Here is a 13,909-nt window from a genome sequence, read left to right as displayed (position 1 = left end):
CCCCATGCAGCAATCTTAACAGTGCACCATGCAGCAATCTTAAGAGTGCACCATGCACCAATCTTGACATTGCACCATGCAGCAATCTTAACAGTGCACCATGCAGCAATCTTAACAGTGCACCATGCACCAATCTTAATAAACTTAATAGCAAATCAGCTTTGGTTACAAATGTAATCTCTTAACTACAGAAAAAAATACACAACATTGTTTAAAATTTACTAACAGATATTATGATAGCTTCTAAAAAAACAAAACTTCATTTTTGTATCAAAACAGTGTTGAAAACCAAACTGAGCTACAGTATTGCTCTATTTAGGGTATTGCATTTGGCAGGAATTATAAAATGTGGTCAATATATCAACACCGTCTGACCAATCTTGAAGAAAACGGCATTGATTGTTCCATAGACCAATGAAGATTTAAAGAATATATATTAATTTACCCTTCCACATCTGAAAAGTCCCCCCCCAAAAAAACTAGCGAAATATACAAAAATACTTTTTCTAAAAAAACAACAACCCAAAGCTTAATCAATACTATACACTTTATTTCCCTTTTTCAATATCCAACAAAATTAATTAATTAATTGGATATTTTTGGGGATTGATTCATGTTTATTTAGAAACAATAGTGTCAAGTTTCAACTTGATCGGAGGATGGGAAGTGGGAGAAATAATGAGTTAAACATTTGTAACAGACATTTGAAGTGAGTTGATATAAGCTTTGTAAAAAAAAAATGGCTTACTCTATAGATGAAAGATGTTTCATTGATGTTCCATGTGAATTAAACATTCAGAATAGTTTTAAAAGCTTAGCGCTGAATGTGGCTAGGACATCATACTGCACTTCACATTAATCTTTAGACTTAGTGAAGCATTATTATTATAATGCTCTAACAACACTTTTAAATTCAACTATTATCAAACAATTAAAAATACAGACATAAAAAACACTTGCAAGAGCATTAAAAAAAAGCAGTTAATTCTTATTCTGAATGGTCAATTCTGAGTTCAGTGCTTCACACTTAAATTTACTTCATACAATATATTTTCCCTTTTTTTAGTACACCCAATGAAAGTGTGTTTTTAAATATATCTCTAATGTTTTTTTTTGTATCTAACACTGTTTAAGTCTTTATGGCATTGTAAATATGATTGGAACATATATTTGTTCATTGATTATACATTTAGTGTTTTTTAAATAGTTAAATGCAGTGGAAGTGTGCTAATCCAAGATATTAAACTAAGTTATGATCTGGACTCCACAGTTTCTTGTCATTTGCTTTGTTTAATGTTGCACATTTTTTTTACAGCCTATATTTAATGTCTTTCAATTATTATTTTTTAACAATTTTACAACTTCATTGATCACTGACCCATATCTACACAGTTGCACATAACATTGTTTAGCAATACACTCATCCATATACAATAGTAACAATAATGGTCAACTACTTTGTCCTTACACTGATACACACACAATACACTATTAGCAAATCAAAACAAACACTATTAAAAGTGGTCATTGTTCCAGATTATTGTTGAGTATTCTCCAAAGGATATTTATTCATCATCAGTATCTCCACTGTGTATATTTATTCAACAATAATATCTGTCATTAAGTTCTTATTCTATTGTAAAAGTGATTTATATTTATGTTTGTTCATCGCTGGATTATTTTGATTTATTGAACACAGTATTAAACTCAAGAAAATATCTTCAAGGCTTTTAAAGGAAAGGCAAAGATTCATGTCATGCATGTAATGAGGGAGACAATAAACAGCTCTCCAAAACATGTTGTGACATATTTCATCTGATGAAGCATATGCATAAATAAAATCAATATAAAATTTAAATATATATATTATTTTTATCCAGATTATTCAGAACAAGTATAACTTAAAATTAAACAACGAAAATGTGCAAACTTGGTCTGTATAACTAATAATAGTATGATTAAGCTAGTGTTAGTGGATAATAATTTCATATTAATGGTATGAAAATTCAGAGATTTAACAAGTTTTTAGAGTACAATAAAAATATATTGACGACTTTTGCTTTCACCAAATGGTGAAAATTCTTAATACCTGTAGCCCTCCTAGCAAAATATGATTTGGGTAAAGTGAATAAGCTTCCTTTTTTAAATATTAGCTAAACCTTTTTATATATTTTTTTCTGAACAAGTTTTCTAAGTCAAACTTTTTTTTTTATATTAATATACTTAATAATTATTATATAATTATTATATATTATATATCAATGTGGCAATATTTTTATTCCACACTATAAATAGTTTCATCTCCAGAAATGTGTTAAAATCTCTTCTGGTGAACACAATGTCACAACCAACAAAACAAACTCTGACTGCACATTTATAAAACAGTTGTAATGGATTACATGGTCAGTCATATATTTTCAAAAATTATATTAATAAAAAGTAATTTTCCTGTGTTAAAAATAAAAGATATGCGGTGAATAGTTCTATTTACAATAAAAACTGCACTAATCTACACTTATAGATGATTAATATGGTACCAGATAAAGATGTACTTTATACACATAATGTTCTAGGTTGACCTTAAGAATGAACACTAGTTCTTTATCACAGAATTATTAATTGGACATTCAGTATAAAACTTTTCATCTTTTGTTGTTTCTTTGTTGGTTAATCCTGAAATAAAAATGACACAAATCAATACGTGACAGTTGCAGAAAAAAAAAAAATTACATTTTATATCTATCAGACATATAATGCATATAAAATGTGTTGGTGAAAACATTCTGGTACTAGGCAATGAGGCAGTCATATAATAAGAATGTAAAGAATCTCCACATGGTACCCAGCCTCTGGCTGTGATAAATAGCAGGCAGAGTGTAAAGGACTTGGGTTAGTCCAATACAGGTATAGTTCGCGTAGGGGTATGATTCTCACATGCAGACTTTTACATGTATAAATATTGTAAAGTACCACTCAACGAAGGAGTATAAAATTAGTATTTATTTACAGCCAACTGCAAGTTACACATATAATATTGAATGCATAATCATCAATAACTGAAATACTAAATGTGCCCGAATTAATACTACAGGGTGCTTAGACTAGATTCATTTAACAAAGGCTATCAATGCCAAACATAATATTACCCCCAAGTAGTCCGTTCACACACATAGCAAGAATAACGATATAACCTTGAAAATCCCGTGATAAAAACAATTCACAAACCAACTAATAAAATAAACAAACACACACACAATCTCACATCTTACACACCCCTGCTCTTGACACAGAGCCTAGCTGGAGGTCAGTAATGCATAAAACAGTGACCCAACCCAGTCATGGTTTTATGTTGAGGAAGCTTCAGACAGGACTATGGATGAAGAGCTCTTGGTCCACGACTGTCAGCTGAGAGAAATTCTTCTCAGTGGTCAAGGGATTAAGAGACACCTTGACAACCGATTTATGGAGGTACTAGGCAAGAGAAAGAGTGTGTTTAGAATAAAGAGAGGTTTCTTAACATGTTATGCATAAAATAGAAGATTATAAACATATTCTCAAACAATTAAAATGATATAAAGTTTTAAAAAAAATACCTGATTACCAAAAAGTGTTGCACTAGCTTTGAAGTGTTTTATAGCAAGAGTTATAATATCTTGACATGTTAACCAGAAGTGTTTTTTTTTTAATCCTCAAAAGTTTACCAAAGAGTTGTACTAGCCTTGACATGTTTACAAATAGATGTACTAACCTTGACACGTTTACAGAAAGAGATGTACTAACCTTGATATGTTTAGAGAAAGAGATGTACTAACCTCGACATGTTTTCCATCAGTTCTGAAGCCTGAGTTCCATTATAATTAGTCTGATTGAGATAAGTATATTGTGAACGGCTGTTGCTGTTGTTGGCCTGGCTGATTAAATTACTTCCAGTGAGACCAAAGTTTTGTCTTATGTCCCGAGCTTGAGTCTGCCGTTTCACACGAGGACCACCTGACATAGTCAATGATACAATTATTTGTGTTTTTTTATTGGATAAACTTTATGAAATTCAGAACTCAATAGAATCAAAAAGATTAAAATAAAAAATTATTTATTAATTTACTAAAATGTACAATTGCTTCTTTTAAGGTCTACTAGTTTGAAAATAATTGTTTTTTTTTAGAAAAGCATGAAAAAAACAAACCTGTGAATAACAAAAAAATTAAAGTTCCTAATTATAGATATAGAATATAAATTTATATTTTAATTTCTAAGTAGTACAACCATGATGCATTCACTGTATTCATTATTTAATATAAGCTTAAGAATAGTGATGGAAGTGGTGAAGGAAACCTATACCAACTCATCGTCACAACCACATTACAAACACCTCAATTACTTTGTTTCAGGCTCCAATCTAAAAGTACTTTGCGCCATTATGAAGCGATGTAAGAATAGGTAGCTTTTCTTATGAAAAAAAATTCTATTATAAGTCTATATAAGAATAGAAATAAAAGAATCCCTATTCACTCTCTGAAAGATGACACAGATAGTATAGATCCAATGCTTCTCATAGCCAGCTAGTAGACTACCTAGAGATAGTTACCTCTCAGCACTATATCATCGTCTCCATATGCTGAGTTACTGCCCCATGTTGTTCCTGAATTGAGTTGCATGTTTGTGACCTTGACCTGAACACTTGGCTTATAGTGGAGAATACCTGGCAAGCCTGTCTCCATTCCTGACATTGGATTCTGTGGCTTTGAGCAATAGAAATGTAACTTAGATGAAACTTACACACACAAATATCATTTAAACACAAAAAAAGAATGGATAGCTGCCTGGTAGTGTAGTATGCACTTTGGACTGTTGTCATGAAGGCCCTGAGTTCAAATCCTGCCTGCTGCCATCTCCTGCCATCCTACAGGAGGTTTAACTAGAACATAATAGTCTCATTTTTGAATGTCCAAAGCTTTTAAAGCAAAAGAATAGACTTTTGTTCTGGTCCAAAAGGAAATATGATGTGACAATCCCTTTTTTTTTTTTTAGCCTACGGATGAACAAGAGTGTCATGTAGCCAACTCAGTGGCCTTAATTAAGATTCACAAACAAGTGTCGCAAAATGACATTAGAAACTCTATAGTCTTGACTGGCAGAAGAAAAGTGTCAGAGAAAAAGAGCAAGTCCAATGACACCAGCTCCAGCTGAAATTACCTGCCCAGTGTGCAGCCGAACATTCCGGGCTCACATAGGTCTCACCAGCCACATGAGGAGGCACAGAACCCCAGTGCAAAGCCCTCAGCCCCCCAGATGACTAAAGTGGCCATAGATGAACCACAATGGATGAACTATACATAGTCTTGAATAGGATTTGAACTTTGACCCAAGGTTAAGGGTTTTGTGTTTTATCACTTAGCCACACTGAAACATACTTACAGGTGTGTTACTAACTGTCTGGTCTATGAAGTAAAGTTCTGCTTTATTTCTTTCTTCTTCTGAAACTGGAATCCCATCAATAACAAGCAGTCGCGGAAGTCGGTGAACTAGAATGATTCTATGTATCATGCGTCTAGCAATCTATCAAAAAAAATAATAATATGACAACCTTTTAAAATTTTATTTAATGGAAAATTGTCAAAACAAAAATATACAAGAGAGACAGATGAACTGAGGTGACATACTGGATTATTGGCCAGTGAGATTTCACAAAGATTATGCAGAGAGTCTAACTTCTCCAGCTCCATCTGATCTGCTATTCTGTTGGATCCCATGTACAGTCGCATCATGTTTTCTAAGGAAGACAACCCTGAGATTTCTTTAAGACGATTTTCTTCAATATGGAGCTCCTGGAAAGTATACAATTATTTATGTCAGTGACACTATATGCTCAAAAGTATGACTAAAAAACTGAATCCTATTCAGTTGGATTTATCTTAACATGTTTCTCTAGTAGCCCACCTTTTGTTGATCTTTTTATCATATTTGTTTAAAAGCCTGTCAACTAAAATTTCTATCAATCTTTGTGGGGATTTCTAATAATCCTTTTTTTTACTTCTATTTATTATTATTGTTATTATTGTTTTTATATAACTCATTGTCTATGCTGTAAAAGGTTAAATGGTGTAATGTTGAAGAATGGGAATGTCGTGGAATGCTGGGTTTGTGCTTCCTGGAGTACTCTTGACATGTGACAAACATATATACCACAAATTGACTTAAGTCCGTTTCAGCAGACAAACATAAAGTTTATTTGACAACAATAATAATAATACTGCACTCCTTGTTAGTGCTACAAGTCAAGAAAATCCTATCCGCATAACAGCGGTATCAAAAATATATCCAATACGTTAAACTCTCCGGAGTATATTACAAATCCCATCTGCATCTCAGCGGGTAACACTGTACAGAATAATACAGAATAACTACTAGAAATACATGTCCCAAAAGACCACTGGCATCAACTGCCCAAAAGTTACTTCTTACTTCAAAGTTACAACTCAACTAACAAAGTCATTACTACTACCATAATACATAACTGCCTCGTACAGTGGATATCACTTGACTGACTTGACTGAACTCAAAGTCAGCTTTATTCATTCTACTTCCTGTTTTCTACATCAGGAATTCCACATGTCTTTTAACCTCTTAACATGACGTGAACATTAAATCAGGCAATGTCAACTGAGACTGTGACACATGCTCCTATAGCATTGTGAGTGCACTTTGTTCTAATCTCTTCGTCAACATGTGGGTGCATTTGGTGCATCAAACACATATCAAGTCAAATTTTGAATAAAAAATTCTGGATTTTGTGCTAAAGCTCACACAGTTAGACAACCAAATGTATTATGTCACATATTCCAAATTAAATGTAACTAACAAAACATAAAATGGATTGCCCACTTCAAGGTATTAAAAGTGAAACTATCAGAAACTATATAATTGAATCACACCCAGAAATGTTACACAAATGCTTCAATTACAAATAGCATTATATATATATTATAGCTTTCTATACCTGAAGATTCCATTGATTGGAAAAAGATGTTTCCGAGATTTGTTTGATCTTATTCTTGTCGAGAACTAGCTCTCTTAAATCATGTAATCCATCCAAGCCTTCAACTTTCACTATTTCATTTCCTAAAGAAGAGTAAATACCAAAATACTAATTATTGTTAATTGAATTTAAATACCAAAATATTAATTATTGTTAATTGAATTTAAATACCAAAATATTAATTATTGTTAATTGGGCTTAAATATTAAAAAACTAACTATTGTTATTGAATTAATGTAAGTTTTGTCTGATGTTTATATCAGTCTGGCAGTGCATGGAGATTTAACCAAAGTGGCAAAAATGTCAGACTCTTAAAGGGTCAAATGTTGTTTGTTTTTTAAATAATATAAATCGAATTCTAGATCTATTCAACAAGTTAAATAGAGCCTACATTGAGTGAAACACACAACAAATATACAAAGAAACAAATGTCTTCCAGCTTTTAAAGTAAATTCTATTACTCCATAACTATTTCCTTTAACTGTAAACTGTAGACCATAGAACATGGGGAACAATTTCTTTACTTAGCATGTCTACAATGGAGAAATGTATTTCTGTTACTGGTGATGGAAGTACAGTTATTTACCTTGTAAAAAAAGTGCTTTGAGAGATGGTAAAAGATGAAGCTGTAGAGATGCTAAATCTTTGATATTGTTGTAACTTCAAGGAGAGAAAAAAAAAAAGTAAATGGAGATGAATGTTTTGTTTTTATGCATAAATATTTAAATCATTTACTTGCATGAACATAATAATAATTTATAAAAAAAAATAATCCATAATTACTAAATCTTCCATATTCAGTTTATGAATCATATTATTATGTGAATTAAGCATTAGTGTGTCAAAATAACAGTTTCATAAAAAATAATAGATGCAAAATAAAATTTCTGTCAAAAATGTCTACTTTTTTTTTTTTAATTTTCTATCTTATAGTAAAGTAAAGTTCCCCTTTCAGACCTAGCCATCTATAGGACAGATGATGTTAACGTCATCTGTTTTTTTTGGCCAATGGTTAACAAGCAGGGTGTGATGTGGCCAGCACAACGACCATTCACCTTTACTTTACCCAACAAGTCCTGTACCCATTAGAGTTGGGAGGACCCTAAAAATGCCAAAATTCAAAATACCAGTCTTCACCAGGATTTGGACCCCAGGTTCAGAAGCCAAGTGCTTAACCACTCAGCCACTGTGCCCCCATATCTTACAGTGATAAACTATTACTAAAGAAAAGTGTTTAGTGACAAATATATGTTGGGAAATATAAATAAATAAAATTATTTTTGCTATTCAAAATTTTCTTACTTACCCCAGGTGAAGTACTTCAAGATTTTCCAACACAGGAGAGCTATTCTGAACAGAGTTGTCTATATGTTTACCTTGTACACTCATGTTTTTCTTATTTACCAGAGTCTGTGGTTTAGCTCGAGGAAGAATACATTCAATGTGGTTGTGATTCAAGCACAGCACCTAATGAACAAATATATGAACAAACATTTAGTTGAAGCACAGAAAATATTGAACACACTGTCTCATCGGTATAAATATTGGGGATTTTCTTTTATCTACTAACTAGCTTTTAACAACTATCCATTATCTTTATTATAATCTGTAACCAAAATCTGAAAAATATTTGTGTGTGTGTGCAGATAATATATTAAAACACATTAAAAAATTAACAGTTTAAAAAGAGGAGTCCTTGCTGACCTTCCAATTCATGGGGCAGAAGTCATGTTTCTGTGGCCCACGGTTAATGAGGATGCCTTGTTACAACTAAACAATATTATTTTCCCCAACTAACTTCAGGTAACTATTGGGGGTTACTTTAAAATTCAAAATCCCAGTCTTCACCATGATTTGAAACTAAGTTCCTGTTCAGAAATCGAGTGCTTTATCACTCAGCCACAATACCCTTATTTTTTAAAAGCAAGGACGTTTAAAACTTTAAAAACCAGTGACCCATTGACCAAATGATGTAAAGTTCACCTGTTTATGTGGTCATTAGTTAATAAGAATGTCATTTGGTCAGAACATGAACCAAAAACCTTTACTTTACCTTTTGAATGTCAGATATTCATTGTAGCAGATGTGTATTCTAAAAACTCCAAATAAAATTCAATCTATAGGGTTTAAAAGCAAATCACTTTATCACTTGACCGAAATAAACCCTTTTATTATAGTCTTTAAATTGATGTCATAATATAGTTAAAACTTTTTAAATTAATAAATAAATTAAATTACCTACCCGTAAGTTGACTAAATAGACGAGACCTGCAAATGACTGCAAATTATTGTGTTCCAGATTCACACTGGTAAATAGAAAAAAAAAAAAAACAATAAGAAAATGCTCTACAGAAAATGCATGAAGCTAAACTTTTGACACACAAAATTACTGACCTACGTAGGTTTATAAATAACTCTCCTGTACCAAGATCAACAACTCTTATAGCATTGTTAGGTAGGTCCAACTCTCTTATTTCTGAAAAAGATGCATGGCCTAATTTCTCAGCTACATAGTCCACTGTTAAACGACCACCAAATGTGTCTTTAGCCAGAGTGCCTTCCTGAACTTCCTGTCAGTAAGATAGAGTTACAAAAATAATTATAGGCTTTTAAGCATTTTCTAATATGGATGAAAATTTGGTTGGATTATGATGACCTTACTAGTAAAGGGGGTCATGGGTTTGAATCCTGGTGAATTTCAGGCTCTTTGGGGGGCTCTGAGTCCACCCAACTCTAATGGGTACCTGACATTAGTTGACATAACAGCTAGATAACAAGATCAAGGTTTAGATTCAACATCAGTTTTGAAAGGACTATCATGTTCAGGAATTTCTGAATGTAAGACTTTATTGATTCAAGAGTTTAATAAATTAATGTTCAGGAAAATTTTGCACACCCTCCCGTGGGGTTTGCAGCTAAAAAACACTTCTTCAATATAAAAAAAAGCTGGCCACATGAAACCCTCAATAATCACCAGAAACAAAATTCTATGATTGTAGCCAAAGGGGTTTTGAGTTCAAACCCCCTTAAGCGGGGTTTAAAGCTAAAAATACCTCTTCAATATATAAAAACAGCAAATTATGCACTCAAAATGCTATGAGCGTAGCCTAAGGGGGTTTTGAGTTTAAACCCCCCCTACAGCGGGGTTTGAAGCTAAAAATACCTCTTCAATATTAAAAAAAATCAAATTATACACTCAAAAATCTATGACATTAGCCAAATGGATTTTGAGAGCGTCGCATGAGGTTTGTGGGACATGTTCTCCGACAAAATGAATTACACTTAATAAGAGTTGTGATGACATGGAAAGCGCAAACAGGGACATCCTAGTACAACTTGGCATCACACTTTCATGGAGGTCCTTAGAGCAGATAGGAAGAGGCTTCAGTCATTGCCAATGACAGATTTTTGTGGAAGCAGCTTGGCGCCCAATGTGCCGAACGACGGGGGAGAATCTAAGTCAGTAAGAATAGCAGATAAGGTTTTTGAAATAAAACTTTATAATAGCAGGATAATGCAGTGTGGATACCTCAGAATTTGCATTTTGTTGGCTTTCAATACTGGAAATAGTGCTTGGCGGTGGGGCTCTGCCCCACGCTGGGGGAACTCACAGCGCTCCCCAGACCCCCTTGCTGGCAAGGGCTGGGAGTCTACAATTTTCCACTTACTCCAGGAAGAACCTATTCTAGGGTACAATAAACATCTTCCGAAAGAATGAAGGGTAAGAATGTAATAAAGATTAATTATGTGTGTGTGTACACTCAATTTAATTAAATTAAATTACAACTAACTGAACACTTTAAGAAAGTAAAAACAACAACATTGCAGTTATTAGGATTAGCCAGTATGTTTTGATTTTAACCAACATTAAAAAAGTGAATTCAATAATAACAGAACAAATCACAAAGAACATGGAAAGTCAGAATTGTAACAGAGAAACCAATGCTTCCTCATCTGAGCTATTTTTGGAACAGTTTAATGCTCAGGGTTTTTTTCTTTGTCTGACAAGGAATTCAAGCCTTCATTTGAATTAGAGGCAAAAATATGACTAACTATTTCAGTACATTAAACTTTTCCAAAGACCGATCAAATGTGGCAGCACATTTTCCTGAAATTGAAAACCAACCAATCTAACCAATTTAGTGTGGGAGAAATAAAAATGTTTTAAGTCTTGCTGCTTATTTAAAAACATTAACTCAATGAAAACTATGGAGATCAAATATTTTTTTTTAAAAGTAATTTTGTTTTTCTTTGGCAGACTGAAAACCCTGGGCATGTTAATAAAGTTTTTGTCACCTGTTCGGAAGAATTATTCATATCTAGTAAGAGAAGGTCTAATACAGCTTGTGTTTTCTGATACAGAGCGATTTCCTTGCGCACATTTCGTTGTGCCTTTGGGTTAAGAAGGGTGAGATTTGTACATTGACGATTAAAATGCATGATTCTACATGTTTTATTTGTGTGTTTTTTTTAATCGACCTTACAGTTGGCTAACTTAAAATTTCACATTAAAAGTGTATTATATATTGGCAGTCTAACTCATACTTACAATTGCTGAACCATCCAGAGCTTTAAGTGATCTCAGATGATAAATGACAAAAAGGCGATAGTTCTCCACCGAGGTCACCATGGGATTGCCATACATATCAAGAATCACCAAATTAGTCAATGGCTGCAGGTAGAAGTCAAAGACAAATATGGTGTAAACAAATTCTTGTCAATAATTTCATAAATAAGGAGGTAACCAACATTAAAAAAGTGAATTCAATAATAACAGAACAAATCACAAAGAACATGGGAAGTCAGAATTGTTACAGAGAACCAATGCTTCCTCATCTGAGGTCACCATGGGATTGCCATACATATCAAGAATCACCAAATTAGTCAATGGCTGCAGGTAGAAGTCAAAGACAAATATGGTGTTAACAAATTCTTGTCAATAATTTCATAAATAAGGAGGTAAGAGGAGGAGTGAATAAGGGAAATTGTAAGAACAAAAATATTGAAGCACATGGATGCCAAACCAGACATTTAATGCCTGTGTATTTTACCCAGAATTCAAAATGGTGTACAAGTTTTATGGGTAAGTGGCGGGACTGGATGTAGCGATAGCCACACAATTTAATTATATGTTGTGAGTAATGGAAATGGAAAAAAAATTTTTAAATGTAAATAATGATAAGTTAATTGTTTTGTTTGAACTAATGAATATTAGGAGGCATGGTGGCTGAGTGGTAAAGCACTTGGCTTCCAAACCAAGAGGTCTTGGGTCAAATCTCAGTGAAGACTGGATTTTGAACTTTGGGATTTTTAGGATGCCTTTGAGTCTCCACTCAACTCTAATGGGTTCCTGACATTAGTTGAAGACAGTAAAGGTGGCTGGTCATTGTGCTGGCCACATGACACCCTCAATTACCACTAGATACAAAATCAGATGACCTTTACATCATCTGCACTATAGATCACAAGGTCTGAAAGAAATACTTTACTAACTTTACACAAACTGGTTCTTGAATTTCCATGATGTTATAAGAATGTAAAATTTGATTCACCTTCAGCAGAAAAACTTCTCGGATATTTGATATATTGTTATTGCCAATGTAGAGTTCTGTTAGAGCAGTGCATCGCTGCAAGCCTGCTAAACTGTTCAGCTGATTTGATTCCAAGCACAGAGATGTTAGTGCTGGCATTGCTCCTAACATGCCACTGTCTATTGACGTCAGGCAGTTATGGGAAAGGTCAAGTCTCTCCAAGAAGGTCAGCTTGCTCAGCCCATCCAGGTGAGCAATACAGTTGTTAGCCAAAGAAAGCTCTAATAAATTAGTGCAGTTGTCTAAACCCTTGAAGGAAAACAAAAATAGTATTAAAAAGGTTTAACTCAGCTTCACAAATTTGATTACTTGAGCACATTTTAAATGCTCTATGGGAATAGAAAGATGAAATTAATGTAACTAGTCAAAGCATGAACTAAAAATTAAGTCTCAAGTTGATGGATGGCTGGCTGGTTGTAAGGTATGTGCTCTGGACTGTCATCTCCATGGTCCTGGGTTTGAATCCTGCCCACTGCCATTCCATGCCATCCTTGGGCTAGTATATAATAATCTTCAAATATGGGTGAACATGAGGCACAGTGACTGAGGGCTAAAGCGCCTGGCTCTGAGTCGGGAGTCCCAGGTTTGAATCTTGGTGAAGACTGGAATATATAACTTTAGGATCTTTGGTTGCCTCTCAGTCCAGCCAGCTCTAATGGGTAACTGACACAGTTGAGGAAAAGTAAAGGCAGTTGGTGGTTGTGCTGGCCACATGAAACCTGTGTTAACTGTGGCCCACAGAAACAGATGACTTTTACATCATCTGCTCTATAGAAGTATAGATTACAAAGTCTGAAAGGGGTGCTTTTGGTACTTATGGGTGAACATCCGAAACATGTAAAACAAACAGAAAATGCAAAGTTAAACTGTATAGTCAAATCACAATGTCCTCAGGGCTGGCAAAAACCTTCCTACACAGAACAGTACTAGGGAAAAAGAAGAGAAAGCAACAGGAAGACATTAAAGAATGAAAGATTCTAGTAAAGGTAAAATACAGTGTGGAATGGAGAAAGACAGTGGACAGATCACATGTGGTGCCCCAATGGTTCAACAGACAATCAATTTGGTGAAGGTGAAGTTAAGGCTGTTAAAAATAAAAGATTTAAACAATAAACAGAGCTATAAAAATGTATTAATTTTAAACAATTACCTCAATTCGAGTCAAGTCATTGTTATTGAAAGAAGCCCACATCAGACTTTCTAATCTATCCAAGTTAGACAACTTTGTGATGTGTTGGTTGTCCAAGTTTATAGTAGTTATCTACATGAAGAAAAAAAAATG

At 33.7% G+C, this 13,909-nt stretch overlaps 1 protein-coding gene across 2 annotated transcripts in view; it reads right to left on the bottom strand.

Annotated features, from left to right (window-relative positions):
- Window positions 1–510: 510 nt before the first annotated feature.
- Window positions 511–13,909, bottom strand: part of LOC106057232 (leucine-rich repeat-containing protein 9-like) — a 32,748-nt gene continuing 19,349 nt past the window's right edge. The window contains exons 22-35 of one of the 2 annotated variants that reach the window (XM_056022580.1): window positions 13,778–13,888; window positions 12,589–12,876; window positions 11,586–11,708; window positions 11,333–11,428; window positions 9,431–9,606; window positions 9,279–9,342; window positions 8,343–8,503; window positions 7,623–7,696; window positions 6,998–7,119; window positions 5,661–5,825; window positions 5,416–5,556; window positions 4,586–4,739; window positions 3,813–3,990; window positions 511–2,673 (exon numbers count right to left, since the gene is read on the bottom strand). In XM_056022580.1, the coding sequence (XP_055878555.1) occupies window positions 2,643–2,673; window positions 3,813–3,990; window positions 4,586–4,739; window positions 5,416–5,556; window positions 5,661–5,825; window positions 6,998–7,119; window positions 7,623–7,696; window positions 8,343–8,503; window positions 9,279–9,342; window positions 9,431–9,606; window positions 11,333–11,428; window positions 11,586–11,708; window positions 12,589–12,876; window positions 13,778–13,888 (1,884 nt within the window). In that variant the 3' untranslated portion in view covers window positions 511–2,642. The remainder of the gene's footprint in view (window positions 2,674–3,812; window positions 3,991–4,585; window positions 4,740–5,415; window positions 5,557–5,660; window positions 5,826–6,997; window positions 7,120–7,622; window positions 7,697–8,342; window positions 8,504–9,278; window positions 9,343–9,430; window positions 9,607–11,332; window positions 11,429–11,585; window positions 11,709–12,588; window positions 12,877–13,777; window positions 13,889–13,909) is intronic. The other variant, XM_056022581.1, reaches the window with a different exon arrangement.

The sequence above is a fragment of the Biomphalaria glabrata genome, chromosome 3 (assembly GCF_947242115.1).
Source record: "Biomphalaria glabrata chromosome 3, xgBioGlab47.1, whole genome shotgun sequence".
Classification (NCBI taxonomy): Eukaryota; Metazoa; Mollusca; class Gastropoda; family Planorbidae; genus Biomphalaria; species Biomphalaria glabrata.
Note: the sequence above shows the minus strand (reverse complement) of the source record. Positions and strands in the feature narration are given on the sequence as shown.